This window comes from Syngnathoides biaculeatus, chromosome 8, assembly GCF_019802595.1.
Source record: "Syngnathoides biaculeatus isolate LvHL_M chromosome 8, ASM1980259v1, whole genome shotgun sequence".
Taxonomy (NCBI): Eukaryota; Metazoa; Chordata; class Actinopteri; order Syngnathiformes; family Syngnathidae; genus Syngnathoides; species Syngnathoides biaculeatus.
The window spans coordinates 7,472,611-7,492,952 of NC_084647.1; the positions used below are offsets into that span (position 1 = coordinate 7,472,611).

The 20,342-nt window shown below is 45.7% G+C and overlaps 1 protein-coding gene across 1 annotated transcript; it reads left to right on the plus strand.

Moving 5' to 3' along the window:
- Positions 1-650: 650 nt before the first annotated feature.
- Positions 651-18,995, plus strand: rsf1a (remodeling and spacing factor 1a). Its single transcript, XM_061826679.1, is given in 20 exon segments — positions 651-1,211; positions 3,236-3,327; positions 3,413-3,505; positions 4,052-4,257; positions 4,345-4,469; positions 5,242-5,328; positions 6,213-6,749; positions 7,544-8,024; positions 9,171-9,348; positions 10,714-10,923; positions 10,992-11,096; positions 12,304-12,383; positions 12,455-12,503; positions 12,597-12,697; positions 14,634-14,698; positions 14,928-15,096; positions 15,802-16,022; positions 16,088-16,273; positions 17,873-18,371; positions 18,373-18,995. Coding segments are annotated over 20 exon segments (3,783 nt in total). The 5' UTR covers positions 651-1,057; the 3' UTR covers positions 18,518-18,995.
- The last annotated feature ends 1,347 nt before the right edge of the window (positions 18,996-20,342 follow it).

The window sequence follows — 20,342 nt, forward strand, 5'->3', positions numbered from 1 at the left end:
AATATGTGCTCCCATTTCCATCACTTTCGACGAAGTCTTCCTTCAACACACGCCTCATTGAGTTATTACTTAACAATAACGTGAAGTTTTGTTGAACGCGATTTTGTGATTCCACTGAATGCAACACCAATGGGTTTCAACGCTGCTTTAAATTTATTATTTCTCTTTGACGTTGTGCTCGGTCTATTATTATTATTATTAATACGAGTGTAAATTGTCGTTAGGGGGCTTATTTAAACAAGCTTCTCTTTCGCCCTTTAATTTTCAAACTGTACATTTTTGTATGTTATTATTTGTAAATACGTGTTAGGGTCAGCTAACTCTATCTATCTATCTATCTATCTATCTATCTATCTATCTATCTATCTATCTATCTATCTATCTATCTATCTATCTATCTATCTATCTATCTATCTATCTATCTATCTATCTATCTATCTATCTATCTATATATCTATCTATCTATCTATCTATCTATCTATCTATCTATCTATCCCTCGATGCAAACCGAACAAGATTTTCAATAATGTTGCAGAGACATGCCATAGTTGCATTTTGTGGGGATTTTATTTTTAATATTATTATTTTTTGAATCCATGCACACGTTACATAACGCTAACTTTGGTTTTAAAACGTCGCTGTCCTTGCGGTAACGTGGGGCAGTCTGAAAGGGAGTCTCTTGTTCCATCAAATAGGTTTCGGTTAATTAAAGCACCAGCAGCAACAACAACAACAACAACAACAACAAAATGCTGGACTGGCGCTGTTGTTTTGTATCGCGATAAATTCTTCATACTTCCAACTTCTCACTGTGGAGTCAAGTTTGAATCACTCACCAGAGTTAGCAACGTGAATTGCTTTGAATGTAAAATAAACCCAAGCAAGCGACTACGGGATTTGTTTGATTTTGAAAGGCTTTCCCGGAAGTTTCGATGTCCACGGCACCGCTGACTTGCCGGGTCCGTCGTCGCCTCATTCATTCCGTTCGCCTCGCATCCCTCCCCAAGGCAGGCGGCCGCGGTCTGCCCTCCCCTCACGGTTCAGTCCGTCTGGAAAGATGGCTGCTGCGGCTCTGCTCAGGAGCTCCGAGCCGGCGTTGTGCTCGAGCTTCGCGGAGGTCTGCTCGTTCCTGGAGCGCTACGGGGCCGTCCTCGACCTGCCCGAGATGACGTTCCCGCAGATGGAGGGCTACCTGCGCGACAAGGCGTCAGGTGAGAGGCCCCATTTTTTTTTTTTTTTTTGTTCTTCCATGTTCTTTTTTTTTCTTATAATGTGGCGATGGGAAGTGGTGGAAATCTGCGACATTTGGAGCGTGTGGAGGAGAAGCGGGGGGCACCCACGGTCGGTACCGTCATCCTCGCGAGGATGGGGAGTGATGAAAGACGTGTGCTGGCCCTGGTCAGCCATCACGGGCTAGTGTGAGGTTACACCACATTCGCGACATGGGACAAAACACCAGCCACAAACGACAACAAGTTCCCAAGTTTGGACCCGGAGGAACCGTCGCTGTAGCTAACGCCAAGCTAGCGCCAGCCTCTCTTGAAAAAGCCGTCACTATTTTTCTTTTTTTTTTTTTTTTGTACGTACGTGGAAATAAAATAAAAAGAGCATCGGCCCAAAGTTAGCCGTCCGGTGTTGTTTAGAAGTGAGGAGACGTGGTGGGACTTTGGCGTGAGAGGGGAAGACGAAATGTGTGAAGATGGTAGCCATGATGCAGCCCGGTTAGCTCCTCGGACTCGAATCTTGTCAGGTGTACTTGCTCTAATTCACCGGCGAAGCACGCTGAATTTCAACCTGACGTTCAACATCACATTTGTATCATTTTTTTTTTCACGTCCATTGGTGTTATTTATTATTCCCGGCTCAAGCGGTACATAAAAAAAAGAAAGAAAACGAAACTGGATGAGAATTGGTGGCTGTCAAATTTGCGCATGCGCAGTGGGGCGCCTTCGCAGCGCGCTAGCTGTTGAAGTTAGCATCGATGCTGGCGGTACATAGCGGCTTGATTTATGACTCGTATTTTGTGCTTATTAGCTTAACGAACGCGACTAAAAGTGTTACGTTTGTGCTGTGCCCCGCTCGAGCCGCTGTTGTCAATGGAGTAGTTTAATTTTAGGTTTGAATGTCGTGTGACATCGGAAACGGGAATTACGACAATACAGTACTCCTGTACTTCCATTTATTGTCTCTTTTATTATGATAAAGTATCCATCGATCCGGTTGTGCTTCAATTGAGTGTTAATATGATATGTTGAGAAATTGTGTTGCAATTCCGGTGTTGTTCAGGCCATAGTACGAAATTAACATTTTTTTTTTAATGGCATCTATCCCAGGTGGTGTTGAATAAAGGAACGGGTCAAAAACGTAGTTTTACCTTAAATCTTATATTGTCTGTTTTTATGTCTGTCAATTTGGCTGGCTGTATTTCTGTCTATGTTTGAGTAATAATATTGAACTAGTATGACTAGTGTGCCCCAAGTTCGGGAGTTCATGTATCTTGGGGTCTTGTTCACGAGTGAGGGAAGAACGGAGCGGGAGATCGATAGACGGATCGGTGCAGCTTCTACAGTGATGGGAACTTTGTGTCGGTCCGTTGTGGTAAAGAGGGAGCAAAGTCGAAAGGGGAAGCTCTCGATTTACCAGCCAATCTACGTTCATACCCTCACCTATGGGGACGCGCTGTGTGTCGTGACCGAAAGAACAAGATCCCGCATACAAGCGGCCGAAATGAGTTTCCTCCGCAGGGTGTCCGGGCTCTCCCTTAGAGAACGGGTGAGAAACGTAGTCATCGGGGAGGGGCTCATTGTCGAGCCACTGTTCCTCCGCATTGAGAGGAGCCAGAGGAGGTGGCTGGGGCATCTGATCCGGATACCTCCCGGACGCGTCCCACCGGAAAGAAACCCCGAGGACGACCCAGGACACGCTTGGAGAGACAATGTCTCTCGGCTGGCTTGGGAACGCCTCGCGATCCCTCCGGAAGAGTTGGAAGAAGTGGCTGGGGAAAGGGAAGTCCGGGTATCCCTGCTGAAGCTACTTCAACCGTGACCCGACCCGGAAAAGCGGTAGATGATGGATGGATAGTGTGACATAATATAGTAGTGTTTTCTTTATATGCCATTTGCCTGTTTAGTTGGTTGTTTTTTTTTTTTTTTTTTTTTTTTTTTTACTCCGTTAAGGGTAGTGCAGACAGGTCGACCATACATGTCGAGGTTTGAATTTCCAATTTGTTTTTCAGTTCCCAAACCTCTCATAGAACTCCACGTGAAGCTGCTCCGAAAGCTCGGCAAGACGGTGACGACGGAGCGCTGGGAGAAATACTTGGCCAAGGTGGGTGAAAGCGCGCAAAGCGGAAGCGTGATCTGCGCGCGAGTGAGGCTTCAAAAAACTCAGTTTTCTGCTTATTTTCTTGTAGATGTGCCAGGAGCTGAACAGCACCTGGGCGTGGGAGCTGGAACAGAACGGCTACCAGGACATGTCCATGGAGTGCAAGTCCAGCATCCTCAAAGTAGCACATTGCCCGCATCGTCAAATTGTTTACAGGAGGAAGTGATTAGAATGAGACCTCACAAAGAATGCAGCTGTGTTGCTTGGTTAAACCTCATCGGGTCATTTCTTAAAAAGGCCTTACATCTTTTAAATTTACACTTATTCAAAGTTCTTTAAATGCCTCACTCTCCTCCAATTGTGTCAAAATAACTGAAAAAAAACAACAAGTAAGATCAAATATATATGTATTTTTTTCTACTTAGTTCTTCCTGTCATCATATGTTGCTAGCATAGATAGATGAGAAGAAAGATAAGCACAGTATTTGTTGTGAATAATATTTGTGAAAAAGAAATGGATAAAAAAGGAAATTGGATCTTGTGCTATATTAATTACAGTCTGTGATTTTGATAAGCATTTCTTACTGACTTCATAGAGAATGTAGCGACATTACCCACGTCTAGTGCTCACATGTAGTGAGTTATTGGTCTTATTTGATGAAATGAGCTTTCTAAAGTTCAATTTGGGCTTCAGTAAATTGTTTTGTCCCGTGCTGTGTCTTTTCAGTATCTGTGCGAGTGCCAGTTCGACGACAACCTCAAGTTCAAAGCGATGATCAACGACGAGGACCCGGACAAGATGCGCCTGCAGCCCATCGGGCGGGACAAACAGGGCCTGATGTACTGGCTGCAGCTGGACCAGGAGCAGAACATCCGGCTGTACACGGAGGAGCAGGACGACCTGGACGGCTCCACTTGGAGATGCATCGTCAGGTGACAAAAAACGAACGCGAAGTCCGTTTCAGTGTCCGGCTGGGACTTCTCTCAACGCTGTGTGTCCTTCCCAACCGTCGCCTCAAGGACCCGCAATGACCTGGCTGAAGCTCTGGAGCTCCTGAAGGCCCAAGTCTTTCCCGACCTGAACCGGGACCCAGAGCTGAAGCTGGCAGAATCCAGGAGCAGCAGTCCCGCTGACAGGGAAGGAGGTGAGTTAGCAGACACCGCATTAGGAAAGTTGGTCGTATACAGTACCTCAGGTCCACCGCAGACCGAGCCGCGGCCGAAACCATCCGAACCGTCAAGCAGAGCGCGCCGTTAGACGTGACTGGCCGACCGTTACCATCTGTATTTTGCTATGAGACAAAAATTTGAATTCTTTGTCATGTCTCAGATGGAAGAGCCAAGAAAAAATGTATCCGCACAAATGTTTTACAGTAATACTCAGCTATATTTACAATTGCATATATACTTGTGGCCAGCTGCATCTTCCTTGACAATCACACCATGTTTTTGTGGTTCAATACAGTATGTAGAGCCTCCAAACCCAATACAGAGTTGCGGTTTTGCTGTTTGAATGCGCAGCGCTCAATCGTTCGGTGCGCTACTAAGTATGGCAAGTGTCATTTTTTTTGGCGATGGTTTACTACACTTGGGGCGAACGGCATCGCTTGGTGTGCGGTGGGATTTAAATTTGCTGTCCTTTACTGTTGCGCAGCAAGGTCAACATAACCTGGTCAATTGTGCATTTCATTTGCAGCTTTATTACACTGTCATTAATTAGAATACTATGGAAACGTTTCCCAGCTTTTGAGGTAGCATCGGAAGTAGCCAGCACCGTTGTTGTTTTTAGTTAATTTGCTCTGCGATCAGCTTTCAGCCGACCCCCAGGTGGACTTCATTTGGTTAACTGAGTGTTAGTGACTGCAAACTGCAGACGTGTAGTTATAAACAATATTTCTTCTTGTGTTGGCATCAAAGTGGACGACGATGGAAAAGTCAACGACGCCTCACAGGACGGCGGTGCCGGCGTGAAAGTCGAAAAAGAGGAAAAAAGTTTAAATCAAGGTAAGAGAAACACGACCTTTAACGAAGGCTGGGTGGCTTCAATTATTTAATGTTCATTTCGCAAGATTTTCATTTCAATTTTTTTGTTTTGTAAATCTGATTTTGTAGTGTAAATCGCGTTCTTGCTAACGTGCACCGTTTGCATGAACATCAACCCAAGTATGTTTTTCATGTCAAATTTTATTTTATCCATTAGTTAGTAATACAGAGGGTGGCACGGTGGATCAGCTGGAAAAGCGTTGGCCTCACAGTTCTGAGGTCCCGGGTTCGATCCTGGACCCACCTGTGTGGCGTTTGCATGTTCTCCCCGTCGTGCCTGCGTGGCTTTTCCCCGGGTGGGCACTCCGTTTTCCTTCCACTTCCAAAAACATGCAACATGAATTGGACACTCTAAATTGCCCCGAGGTTTGATTGTGAGTGTGGTTGTTTGTCTCCGTGTGCCCTACGATTGGCTGGTGACCGGTTCGGGTGTACCCCCGCCTCCTGCCTGATGACAGCTGGGATAGGCTCCAGCGGCACTTGTGAGGATAAGTGGTTAAGAAAATGGCTGGATGGATAGATAGTAATACAGAATGGCGGTTTTGCCTTGTTGTTTTCGTTGTAGTAGTAGAAGTAGAAAGGTTCATTTCCCCTGTGGGTGAATAAAGTCTTTATGAATTTATATGTATAGAGCTATCCATCATTTATCATCTTATCTGTTTTTGCTCTTTGTGGTAGGGAAGGGTGAAAAAAATCTATTAGAAACGCAAAATGGATTTTGATGAAGTCAATCCAATTGCATTTAAAGGCCATCTGGCCCAGATGTTCGGAAACATCATCCAAATACCTTGCGAATTGTCAACAAACATCGTTCGAGTGTCTTTCACGCCGTTTCCCGCTTCCAGACGGAAACGAGAACCCAGCGGCGGGTGACGAGCGCGCGGCGAAAGAGGAGAAGACGGGCGATCGAGCGCCTCTCTTCGACAACCACGTGAGCACCATCACCTCGGTCATCAAATCCGAGTGCAGAGACGCATCTGCGGTCGCCGTGACGACGACGGCGGCGCCGGCCAAGCAGGGAGCGAACAAGGAAGAGGAGGCCGAGCGCGCCGTGGTCAGGAGCAGCCAGCAGGCTAAGATACCGCTGAAGAAGAGAGAACTCAAACTGTCCGAAAGCTACCACGGGCACCACCTCAACAACAACAACAACAGCAGCAGCAGCAGCAGCATCATCGTGTGCAACCCCTCCGTCATCCAGAGCAAGGACGCCTCAGTGGCGCCGCCCGGAGGCCAGATGCCGTCGCAACCACAGCCGGAGCTGACCAACGGCAGATCCTCGGTCCCGTCGCGTCACGTGGGCGTCATCCGCGGCCCGACGTCCAGCGAAGAGAACGGCTGCAGACTGGCAGAGGAAGAGAAGGACACGCAGGGTTCTAACGCAAGTATGGGAAGCGTGGAATTTGTTTTGATTCATTTCCAGGTCTGGAAAAATATGGAAATTGCAAATTGTACATAAAGTGGGGGCTCACTGTATTGTATGGAAAAAGAATTTATTGGCTACGCAAAGTCTTCTGGGAAATATTTGGTGATGCAAGGGTTACGCACCAGGAAAACTATGATTTAAGTTTTTGCTTATATCGGAGATTAAACCATAAATACATCTCAAACTATGATTCAGATATATTTAATATTTCAAACTCACTTCACAGTAACTTGAAATGTAAGTGGCTTAAAGATGATTTGAATATGAAATAACAAATACACATGCAGCTGCAAAGCGTTGGTCTCACAGTTCTGAGGACCCGGGTTCGATCCCGGACCCACCTGTGTGGAGTTTACATGTTCTCCCCGTGCCTGCGTGGCTTTCCTCCGGGCACTCCGCTTTCCTCCCACATCCCAAAAAATGCAACATTAATTGGACACTCTAAATTGCCCCTTGGTGTGATTGCGAGTGCGATTGTTTGTCTCTATGTGCTCTGCGACTGGTTGGCGACCAGTTTCAGGGTGTGCCCCGTCTCCTGCCCGTTGACAGCTGGGATTGGCTCCAGCACTCCCGCCGCCCTGGTGAGGATAAGCAGCTAAGAAAATAGATAGATGGAATTACACACTCGTAAAAGACTTAACATAACATGCCAAATGTCACACATTGAAATTTTATTTTGAAACCAGGAAGTTTGCTAAATATGGCCTGGAAAACCGAAGTGTGAGATTTGTAATACTTTGATATGTGTACTAGGAACTGTGGAGGTGGAACGCCAGTCGGTGCTGGTGAGGAACGAGCCTGTCGTCGTGGAGACGCCAGGCGTCCGGAGTCCGGGTCCGAAGACGAATGCCGACAAAGAAGCCGACGAAAGTGCCCCTTGGAGAGCCCCCGCCGACTTGGCGACGCGAGGACTTCACTCGCTCGAAAAAGGAAGCAAAGATGAACGCCAGGAGGAGTCCAGTACTTTAAAAAAAGAGGAGGAGAACCAGGAGGTCAAGCAGGAGAAGGAAGAGGAAGGAGGCGTCAACGGCGGTCCAGCCGATCAGTCGAGCGAGAAGGGCGTCGGGGAGAAGACGCGACCGCGACAGGAGGCCTCCTCGGAGCTCCAGAAGGAAGGGATCCGCTTGAAGATCAAGATCCCGCCTCATCGCAGGAACAAGATGAAGGCCAAGGAGCAACAGAAGGAGGCGGCGGAGGGCGAGGCCTCCCTCAGGAGGTCGGCCAGGATCTGCAGGTTTCTTGACCACATTTGCTTTTTTTTTTTTTTTTTTTTTTTTTGCTCCCCGTGCCAGGCCAGCTTGCAAATAGTTTTTTTTACCACCGTCACTAACGTGCATCAACTTCCATAGCACAAAAGGTCCAACTTGCCTGCAAATATTTTTATGTAATTACTATGTAATTAATCATTTCATTAATTACAACACTTGTAATGAATTACATTTTTTTTAAAGGAGTACTATCCCAAGAAAATATACACGGAGTGCCTTTCAGCCAAACCATTTTGTAAACCAATTCCTTAGTAAATTGTTATTATAGTCTTAACGGTGAAAATGTTTACATTATAAAATGTGGCAAACTGGTTCACCTATAGTGGATATAAAAAAATCAAGGGGTGTGTAGACTTTTTAAAAGGTTGATGTTTAAAAAAAAAAAAAAAGAGAGAGACCACGATAAATCTTTTGAAGCTTTCCAGCATGGATGTGATGTGACCTGTCACTTGTACAACTAAAAATTGGAAAAACAAACAAACAAATACAAAATTTGCAGGCGTAGGCGACGCAGGTTGAATTCCGACTCAGTGACTGTGTGGCTGGTGACCAGTTAAGGGTGTATTCCGCCTTTCGCCCAAAGTTGGCTGGGATAAGCTCCAGCATTACTGCGACCCTTGTGAGGATAAGTGGCTTGGAAAATGGGTGGATGGAAAATTTGATCAAAAATTGTACAATAGCCACGTTGCGTTAATACGAGTATGTACACCCTGATTTTTTTCTTTAAAAACTTTACACCTTTGAATCTTATGACAACACTGTCTTTTTGAGATTTTCTTTTGTTTTTTGTTGCTTTGTAATACAAAAAAAAAAAATACACCCAAATGTGGCCTAGACATATGAAGATGTACTAAACAGCCAGTACTTGCAAGAAATCTCTGCAACTGCTCTATGTTGCCGTTGGCCAAGAACCAGCTTGTTGTACGCAAAACAATGTGGAAATTCTTACGCTCATGTTGTGTTCTCAGTCACTATTTTTGAAGAAAAAAAAAAAAATCAAACAAAACATCCTGATCCCCCCCCGCCAAAAAAAAACAAATGAAATGGTTTCCTTTCCTTCCCTTTTTATATGTGTATTTTTATAGCAGTCGTCTGCTTTGTCCTCCTCGCAGGCCGAGCTCCAAGGCGGCCGAGAGCCCGAAAAAAAAGAGAGGCCAAGAAAAGCATGCAAGAGAAGAAGAGGAGGAGGAGGAGGAGGAGGAAGATGAGGAAGAAGACGACGACGAGCTGAGCGTCGCTGCCAAAAAGGACGGAAAAGGGCAAGCTGTCGTCCTGATGAAAAAGCGCAGGGTATTGTAGTGTCTTCTACGCTCTACGACCGTCACTCCTTCCACTTTCTTATTGTATTTTTGGGCTATTCTTCAAAGACGGGTGTTGCATTTGCCACATGGGACTTACCCGAGTCAACTTTATCGCGCTACTATCACGCAACAATTGTAGGAAAAGCCGCAAGTCCCCACATTGAAACCCACGTTGAAACACGAGATATTTACAAAGAAAGACAGACAGTTTTAATACCATAGCTTAGCTTAACCTAGCAATGACATGATAGCACGAACTGGGCTGGTTTAAGGGAAAAAAAAAAAAAAAAAAACATACCGGTTTAAAAAAAAACAGCTCCAGCAGCTACACATGGTAGCACAGCACTAACAGGGCCAGTTAAAAAAAAAAAACATACCGGTAAAAATCACTGAGACACGGCAGTAACAGCAGCAACGCACTAGTGCTGCACTAACGCTAGTGCGGCGATAACTGAGCCAGTTGGAAAAAAAACATACCGGTAAAAATCACTGAGACGCGGGAGTAACACAACAGCTATGCGCTAATGCTAGTGCGGCGCTGTTTAAAAAAAAAAACAAAAAACAACATACCGGTAAAAATCACAGAGACACAGCTGCAACACACTAGCGCAGGGCTAATGTTAGCGCAGTGCTAACACGGCCATTTAAAAAAAAAAAAACATGCCAGTAAAAGGTACTTCCTCGGCATATATATTCCACCGGTGTCACTCTTATCTTTTCCCCTCGAGTGCCCCCTTGCGGCCGTTAGAAAAAATGCTCAAATTAGCCGCATCACCGCATAAGACGCAGGGTTGAAAGCGTGTGAAAAAAGTCGCGGCTTATAGGCCGGAAATTCCGTTCAGAACAAAAAGTCCACTTGCTCAAGGCTAACATAATGCTCATAAGGCTCACCGCATAAATCGCATGGTTGTAAGAGAGTCAAAAATGTCACGGTTTATAGGACCGAAATTACTGTATTAATCTAAAAAAAAAAATAAAGCATTTAAATCTCATCATATGCAGAGATGCTGATTTTTAAATGTAGTAATCTGCTGTGCGTTGATCGCTACAAATTTTTTTTGCTAGTTGAATTTGGCTTGCTGTCATCATCCAATCAGAGGACAGAATATTTTTGACCAGGACACACTCGTAAAAGAGATTTCAATCTTAGTGATCGTTTCCTGGATAAATAAAGGTTTAAAAAAAAACAAAAACAAAAAATCAAGTGGTTGAAGAAACGGTTCCAATAAAACCTACCTAATGAGGGGAATAGATCCTTGGAAATAAATTAATGTAAATTTTTGGAACAAGTATTCATATTTGGGTTGTAAATGAAGGCGAGTGCTTGTCTCGGTCACTTCCGCCACACGTTCAGGGTAAGCGGAGACACCGGCGCCCCCGCTGGTCCAATATCCGCACCAAGCGCCGCAAACTCAACGAAGAAGACGAGGAAGCGGCGGAGAACGCCGGAGCGGCCCGGGAGGCCAGCGACGGGGGGAGCCACTCGGACGACTCGCACCGGTCCGAGGACCTTCCCAAGGAGGACGCCTGCACCCGCTGCGGCCTCCCCAACCACCCGGAACTGGTGAGGGACTCTGATCTTTATCTGTCATCGCCGGCGGCTTCATCTTAATTTCCGCGTGTCATCCTCAGATCCTGTTGTGCGATTCGTGCGACAGCGGCTATCACACGGCCTGCCTCCGACCGCCGCTCATGCTCATCCCGGACGGCGAGTGGTTCTGCCCGCCCTGCCAGCACGTAAGTGGCCCTCGAAGTTGATATTTACAACCCGCACAAGCACAAAGTGGATGTTGATTGTACATGAGCGTTAGCGCTAGCCAGTGACAACTTGCGAGGAAGAAATGATACTGTGCGTACATAAGTCACCGTGATTGACAGGCACTCGCAAATCTGCACAGTCGAGGGTGAAGAATTTACGAGTAGAAATACGCAGATATTGAAAGGCGTCGCTTATTTTGTGTAGTCTTGACCAATGTTCCCTCTAAGCTGCGCCACTGTGCAATTGCGCACTTGTCGCACACTCTCATCGCACATCAAAACCGATCCAGCGCAGTGAACCACAACCTGACGCCTTTTTTTAGTTCCGTTTTTTTTTTTTTAAACACGGAAGCACACGGTCTCCTACTACTTCCTAGTTTACCTGACACCGCCCCCCTCGGCTCTTCAAGGGGTACACTCATAATTCCAAACAGAACACACACCCGTAACTTTATATCTGCGGGTATGACCGACCACACCCGTACATTTTTCAAATGTGAGTGACTGCATACATAATGCCAGCAGCAGGAATAATCAAATATGCCAGTTTTTTTATACACCTCATTTCGCGAGTTTCCAATATGTGCATCATTTTTATGTTTTATGCTTAGTTTACCATTTTGTGTATGTTTTACACTTCTCTAATGTAGCACATTTGTCATATTTTGTTCCTTCTGCCTACTGTAGCATATTTACATCATATTTCATCATCTATACTCCTATAATGTAGCACATTTTGCTCATATTTAATGTTCCATACACCCATGATGTTGCATATATACATCCTTTTTAGGCACTTACATCATGTTTAAGGTGTATGGACTTCTAAATTCTCCTGTTATTTAGCATATTTACATGAATATTGAATGTATGGTAGCATCTTATTCTCCTTCAGAGCGGAATAGACAGACGGCTATCCGCGCACCTCAAAACCAATTTTCAGGAAATTAAAAAAAAAAAAACATGTATTTTTGAGTTGTTGACGATTGTATCAAGCTTTTTTCAGCACTCAAGATTTAGATAAGTGAATCGTTTCTCCAAATAGACCCATGTAGTGACTGTCTAATAATATTGATTTTTATTTATTTCGCCTATGTGGAAAAAAAATAAAGTTGACTAAACTTGGACATTGAGTGCATCAATATTTCCATTTAATTTTTTTTTTTTTTTTTTTTGGTGTGCGCAGAAGCTGCTGTGCGAGAGGCTGGAGGAGCAGCTGCTGAACCTGGACAGCGCGTTGAAGAAGCGAGAGCGTGCCGAGAGGAGGTAAACACACACACACTGCGTTTGAGGAAAACCGAAAAAAAACAAAAAACGTCGGCTTGTGTCCACATCAGGCGGGAGCGGCTCGTGTACGTGGGGATCAGCGTGGAGAACATCATCCCCGTAAGTCCAACGCAAAAAGCCGGACACGCGGAAGCCCGCCAGAAAGCGAGCGCCCGCCGGAGCCTTAAGGCGTCTTTTTTCGTGTCGTCGCAGGGAGACGAGGAAGATGAAAAGACGGCCAAGAAGAAAGATGACAAGAAGAGTAAACATTTGGGAAGGAGGTCCACCAGAACCAGGAAGCACATCAGCTACAGGTTAGGTTTTTTTGTTTGTTTCTGATTTGATTTGCGTCTTGCTACTGATAACTAATGATGCGTAAACTGGTTTCACGTGTGCTACTCCTTGAAGTGAAGAAACGGGTCCGAGCAGGTTGGAACAGTTGGCGGAAGGTGTCTGGTGTTCTATGTGACAGAAGCGTATCCGCTAGGATGAAGGGCAAAGTTTAGAAAATAGTGGCGAGGCCGGCCATGATGTACGCATGAGAGACGGTGGCGCTGAAGAGATAACAGGAAGCGGAAGTGGAGGTGGCAGAAATAAAAGATGTTGAGGTTCTCGCTCGGAGTGAGGAGGTCGGATAGGATTAGAAATGAGCTCATTCGAGGGACGGCCAAAGTTGGATGTTTTGGAGACGAGGTTAGAGAGAGCAGACTCCGATGGTTTGGACGTGTCCAGTTGCGAGAGAGTGAGCAAATTGGTAAGACGATGGTAAGGATGGAGCTACCAGGGGAGAGAGCCAGAGGAAGATCAAAGAGAAAGTTGATGGATGTTGTGAGGACAGTTGCGGTTAGAGAGGAAGATCCACGAGATAGGCTTAGGTGGAAAAAGATGACACGCTGTAGCGACCCCTAACGGGACAAGCCGAACGGAAAAAAGAAGTGCGCTACTGCTTTCATTTGTCAGACTCGGAGAGGTGCCCAAACGTTTTTGCCATAATTTCTACTTTTTCCAGCAGCCAATCTCCCACAATTTCCCACTGGTGGAATATTATTTAGCTTGCACGACTTTGCATCGCTCAGTCGCGCTTTCCCAGCCGGTTACACGGGTAATAGGAATTGTCGACCGCAGAGATCAGATTTCAATAAAAATCCACAACTGGGCCGCGTCACTCACGTCCGTCGACTTCATCCAGCTGCCGTGAAAAGTACTCGCAGTAGCAATGTCCTTCTAAAGTTGCTTGGTCAAATCCTCGGCCGTGGTTTCACTGCGTCGTGTAACGGGAATTCTTGATAGCTCGTTTAGTACATTTTTTTTTTTTATTACTTAATCCAGCTCCCCTGCACATTTTTATACCCTTATAGGAGGACTTTAAACGTTAGTAGATGAGGGCTCAGTGTTTCTTTTAATGCCCAAATCATCCACAGAGGAAGTATTATCGAAATTCTTCTCTCGCTCAGGCATTCCAATGAGCCCGGCTGGAAAACTGACAGCCAATCAGCGTTTGCCAATCCTGCAGTGCTTCCTGTTCTGAGCCCGTCGCTCGTGGATACGTTTCACCGAACGGAGAACGTCCACTATCTGGCATTTTGTCGGCAATTTCTTTGTGGAAAAATAATTGCAAACAAAAATAATTCTATTAATTAATTAATTAGTCATATTAATAATAATTAAATGACCCCACTGGAGGTTAAAGATTGACAAATTTGGGTGGGTTTTCTCATTGTTGTTACAGCTTGGGGCACATCACGTCGGCATCTTTCTCTAGCTAGAAAGAATGTTCCGGAATGCTAAGCATTGGTGATGTCACGGGGCGGGGTCAAGGGCGTTTGGCTGTGAACGCTGGCACATATGCAGATATTGTGTGGATTTCAAAAATCTTCTTTATATGAAATGTCGATATTCAGATTGGAGGGTTTAGTATATGTATAGAAATGTTGGACAAAGTCCTCGTTTAAATTTAGAAGACATAAATTGGTGGCCAACTTGATAGTTTGCTAGTGTGCACACGCGCAGTGTCACATGTCAGGAAAGGCCAGGATTGGTCAAACTGACTGTCAGTCAATCAACGTGATCGACGTATTGGTCACACCTGCTACGGATGATGGGCTGACGTCATTTTATTTATTTTATTTATTTTTTTTTTTTTTGGAGGGGTGTCACGCCGTCATCCGATCAACTAATGCTGCCTCGAATCGCGATCGACGCATTGAGCACCCCCGATCTGAAATCCATATTTGAACGCGTGCCTTTCAGATTTGACGACTTCGACGACGCCATCGACGAGGCCATCGAAGAGGACGTCGGCGACGTCAACAGTGGTGAGTGGGGCCGCCTTAGGATCAAAAAAATAATTATAACAATAATACTTGACTACCTCTTGATTTATTTCTGTTGTTGCCATATTTCCTCATATTTTGAGCACTCAACTACAGATGCGAAGGAGGTCTTTATAAAAACATCTCGTTTGTTTGATATGAAGAAAATGTGGAAAATGCACAAACATAAATAAATGATCATTTAGTTACTGGTTTTGTTCTGTAATGTCAGCAGGGGGAGCCAGAGAGACGGTCTCGGCCACCTTGACCGAGTGCGGCGCGGTGAGTCGCCGGCGCCAGATGACGCTCGCCACTCGGAACAGGAAGCGGCGGCGGCTGAACGACTTGGAGAGCGACAGCACGGCGGCGGAGAGCGAGGACGACTTCACGCTCAGCAACAGGTGACGTCGTCGTCGTGGCGGCGCCGCCTTCAATATGGTGCATCGCGGCGACCGCTTTTGGCCTTCAATGAGGTGTTCTCGCTAAAATTGACCAAAACGTTGAACAGATTTTAGTCATTTATCTCATCAAATGATTGTCTTAATTATTGATCGGACATACAATAGAAATTGGTAAAATGTTTTGTAACATTGTAACATTGTAAATGTTATCATTTACTATTTTTCATTGAATATAATAATGCATCATTTTTTTATTAACAAGTAAAAAAAATAAACTGAATGAATTTACGTGACATTTTATATGTAAAAATCTGTTAGTTTCATTATTGCAAATACAAAAGTGAGCACAATACCAAGAGTAAAATAAATAATTTTCCTTACACATTCAACATTGTTAAATATAATTTTGTAATAATTGGAATGTGAATATATGGATAATGTAATAATAAAATTAAGATGTAAACTAAACAATTTGGCAGATATGTTTATCCACTAAAAAAAGTCTCATTTACTTGTAAATAATGCAATAAAAATCTTAAAAGTTATGAATTAAATACAAATCAAAACATAATGAATTATTTTATTCCTAAAATATATACACATTGGAACTTACGTACATTTTCTTTGCAGCTTTTAAAAAAAAAGTGTGCCCGTCCCCGTTTTGGATGATTTGTGACCGTAACGTGCCGGATTTTCCCTGTTCAGTTCCGAGGAGGAAGAATTCGGAGGGTCGGGGGCCGACGACGACGACGAGGAAGATGAGGACGGGGGCAGCTGGGACGGCGCGGCGCGGCAGAAACGGGGGGCGAGAACGGCGCCCAAACACAAAGCCGGCAGGACCGCGCACAAAGTCGGGAGGCCGCCGGGTCGACGGCCGCGTCGGCGGCGATGCTCTTCTGAGGAAGAGGAGGAGGGCAGCGACGAAGGTCGGTCCGATTGATCAAATCGCGCGTTTGAAACTCAAATCTCGTCACGCGCCTTCTCCCGTCAGACTCGGATCAGTACAGCGACGTGTCGGACAAAAAGCGCGGCGGGCTGAGACGGGGCCAGCGGCAGCAGGTCAACTACCGCGAGACTTCGGAGTCCTCGGACAATTCGCGCTCGTCCGCCAAGAAGAAAGAAGCGAGGCCGCGGGGGCGACCTCGCAAGGAACGTCTCTCCAGCGACTACAGCGACGGTCAGTGAGCGCCACACAAATATTAGCTTCGCATGCGGAATGTCGAGTTAGGAGCGACTTTCATTCCTGCGCCGCCGTTTTCCCTCATAGGTCGGAAAACGCTGTCGTCGATCAGTAACCTCGTCGAACGCATTTTTCTTTGCCAGTAACTTTTATTTAATTTTTTTCCATTCGTGTTATTTTTCACATCTTTGTATATTTGTGTTTAATGTTCGTGCAATTCAACTAATTCTCTTTTTCCAGTAGTTTTGTATTCATCTAATGTTGTGATAGTTTTCTAATTTAAATCCATTTCTCCCCAGGCTTTTTTATGATGTGTGTTGGATATTATTTTGCCAATATTTTGAATGTATTCAAGTAGTGTTTTTCAACTTCATATTAGAGTCTTTTTTTTTTCATTCAATATTTTTCGTATTATTTTTTTTCTTGCAACTGCTTCAGGGTGTGACCCCGCCTCCTGCCCAATGACAACTGGGATTGGTTCCAGCACTCCCGCGACCAGTCACTTACATTTGACAAATGTGAGTGACTGGTCAGATATAAAGTTGCGGGTGTGTGTTCTGTTTGTATTTAAGAGTGTACCCCTTAAACTAGGAAGTAGAAGTAGTAGGTTTTAAAAAAAAAAAAAAAAAAATAATAATAATAATAATTTTTAAAAAAAGACATCAGGCTGTGGTTCACCGCGCTGGATTGGTTTTCATGTGCGCTGAGAGCGTGCGACAATTGCGCAGTGGCGCGGCTTTGAGGGAACTTTGGTCAAGACTACACAAAATAAGCGACGTCTTTCAATATCGATGTATTTCTACCCGTAACAAATTTTACGCGCGTCGTGCTCGACTGCGGAGATTTGCGACTGCGGTGCCGCGCAGGCGCACGTGCGCCCGTCAAATCACAGTGACCGCTCGACCCTCGTGAGGATAAGCGGCTCAGAAAATGGCTGGATTTATAAAATAGATCACTTTCTTTTCTACTTGTTTTTTCTGACGTTGGGGGTAGGATTACGTAAATTGGCCGAGTTGTGACATCGCAGTGGCGGAGATGTTCAGAATGGCTCCCTCGTAGGCACATTTTTAGAAATAGACAACAAAAGCTTGATTTTAGTTGTTTAATTTCTCACTTGATGGTTGGCCAAACCCAACAGATGCCACTATTTCCCATCATACTCCGTCCATCCATTCTCTTTGCCGCCTATCCTCACAAGTGTTGCGGGACTGCCGGAGCCAATCCCAGCTGTCAACGGGCAGGAGGCGGGGTACAGCCCGAACCGGTCGCCAGCCAATCGCAGGGCACGTGGAGACAAACAGCCGCACTCACAATCACACCTAGGGGCAATTTCGGGTGTCCAATTAATGTTGCATGTTCATTGTCTGGGATGTGGGTGGAAACCGGAGTGCCCACCCGGAGAAAACCCTCGCAGACACAGGGAAAACATGCAAACTCCACACAGGCGGGGCCGCCATTGAACCCGGATCCTCAGAACTGTGAGGCCAACGCTTTAACAGTTGCTCACCGTGCCGCCCTTACCCATCAATTTGTAAAATGATGAAACGATTACTCCGCGTGGCTAACATTTGACACATATCTTACTTGCTCTTCCAGCGTCGCCTTCCTCGCGAGAATCCGAAGAGGAGGACGAGGACGGAGGCGGTCGCAGGAAGAGGAAGCGAGAGAAGCTCACCCGACTAAGAGAAGAAGACATCCGCGCCGAAGCCGGCCGAGACCAGGAAGAGGAGCGGGAGGGAGGCGGCGGCCGGCCGAGGGGGAAACCGCGGCGACGGAAACCTTCGGAAGACGACGAGGACGGGGACGAAAGGAGGAGCGTCCGGCGGGCGGGGAGAGACGGCGATGACCCGGAGAGGATGGGCAGGGGGAAGAGGCGGGAGATGTTGTTCCAGCAGCGCCGCAAGCGGCTGGCTCAGATGCTGAAGAAGCGAAGACCTTCCACGGACGAAGACGACGACCGAACCCCGGAGTCGGAGTCCTCCTCCGAGGAGGACCGGCCCGTCCGCAAGAGACTCAACCGCATAGACTCGGACGAGGAGGAGGCCAAAGGGGACAGTGACGGCGGGGAGCGGGGGCGGGGGCGGGAGCGGGGGCGGGGGGCGGGGGGGGCAAAGGGGACACGACGCCCCCCCCAGGGACAAGTGCAACGGCCCCTCGCGAGAGGAGGAGGAGGAGGAAGGGGGCGACCAAGAGGCCCGCTCGGACTCGTTTAACTCTGTCCACAGCAGTCCGCGCTCGTGATCTGTTCTTCCTTGGTTGGACTTTCCAGACTGCAACGGGTCCCAAAGGTTAGGTCCAGACCGGGGAGGGGGGGGGGGGGGGGGGGGCATTTTTTTCCCCCAGGACCCCCACCGACCCCAACCCGTACGCAAAACGCCAATCAAACGTAACGGCCACATGTAGCCCAAGTAATCGCCAGAAGATTTTCTTTTTTTTTTTTTTTTTTTTCAAAGTTGTACATTTACAATAACAAATTCATATTTTTCAAAGAAAAAAAACAGTGGTAATGTTATGATGATAATGTCTTCTCTTTTTTTTAGGTTAAAAAAAAGTCCATCTTTACAGAAACAGATTTATTATGATTTGATAAAAAAAAAAAAAAGTCATAATATTATGAGAAATAAGTCTGATTTGTCTGAGATAAAGTCGGACTTTTTATTTCAATGTCATAAAAGCGATGATCTAAATCCAGAAATGAAATACAAACTGTTCCGGGGACAAGACCTAAAAAAAAAAAAAAAACCTGGTGTCATATTTTGATATTTTCTTCATATTTATGATATTCAAGTGGAGCGAAGACCAGTTAATTTCAAAAGTACAACTTTATCCTCATGTATTATGCCTTTTTTTTTTTTAATTTTGGAATAAATACATTTATTCTGGAAAAATAGTACGACTGGACAGCGAGACCCAGCGGGTCCGCGGTGCCCTCGACAATCCAAAGTTGATGGAAACGGAACTCATCAACTCACTTCACATAGTTCCTTGCCATCAGGCCGCATCAAAATAGCGGCAAAACTGCAGTTTTCAAAATGATTAAAAAAAATAAAATCTGAATCCCAAATATGCGCCGTCACACCGTCGCCCTGAATGCAAAAGTTGTCTATCTCCGAGGCAAAGTCATAAATTAAGGATATTTGCATTTTCATACAGGGTAAAGAAAAGTCATAATGTTACGAGGATGAAGTTATATCTTTACAAGAGCAAATATGTATTTTGACTCAATAAAAAGTCATCAAATTCGCAATTCCCAAAGTCCGATTTTAACGAGGAACCCCCTTAAACATTACGACGTCACTCTCCTGATACTACGTCGTTTATTTTTTTACAACTTTTCCTTGGATGAATTTTCATTTTTTTTCCAAAAAAAAAAAAAAAAAAGATTCGACCGCAGATTTACGTTTGATTTAATTTGAAAGACTTTTGTCAATATTGTAGCCGTTGACTTTTCCAAACGACACCGAGCGAAGACCATAAAGGTAGCCCCCCCCCCCCCCCCCCAGCGCACTCGCTCGCTCTCTCTGTGTTGCTTTTTGCAAAATAATAGATGTCGCGTTCGAGTCCTCTTGTAAAATATAGTGTTCTATTTTTCTCTATGAAGGAGAGGAGCGATGCGGCGGCGAGCGCAGCACTTGGTGCGTTTCGGGATGCCTCGGACGGGGTTCAAAAGCAGACCTGACAGGTGACTCAATGACACCCCCGACCCGACACCCTCCAGAATTCCACTTCTGTGTTCTACAACGGAACGTGTCGAGCCAACCCACTTGGTTCGCGTTGCGGGACATTGGTTCGATATCTTTGGTGTCCGGCTGAAGTTGTGCGTACTAGTGTACTCTTCGTCCTACTTAGTAGTACAACTCCGTGCGCTAGTTGAAGATCTCGAGCTCACCGCTCGAGCAAACGTCATTGTACTAGTTGTTTTTCCCCACTACTTCCGCCACTTTTGGCCACCTCCTGGTATGGCGTTCAACCGTACTAGTAAACTACCGTGCGCGTCTACGCCCAACTAGTAGCTGTGTCACGCACCAACCTCCTTATCAAGGATATCGAATCAGTGGTCAAGACA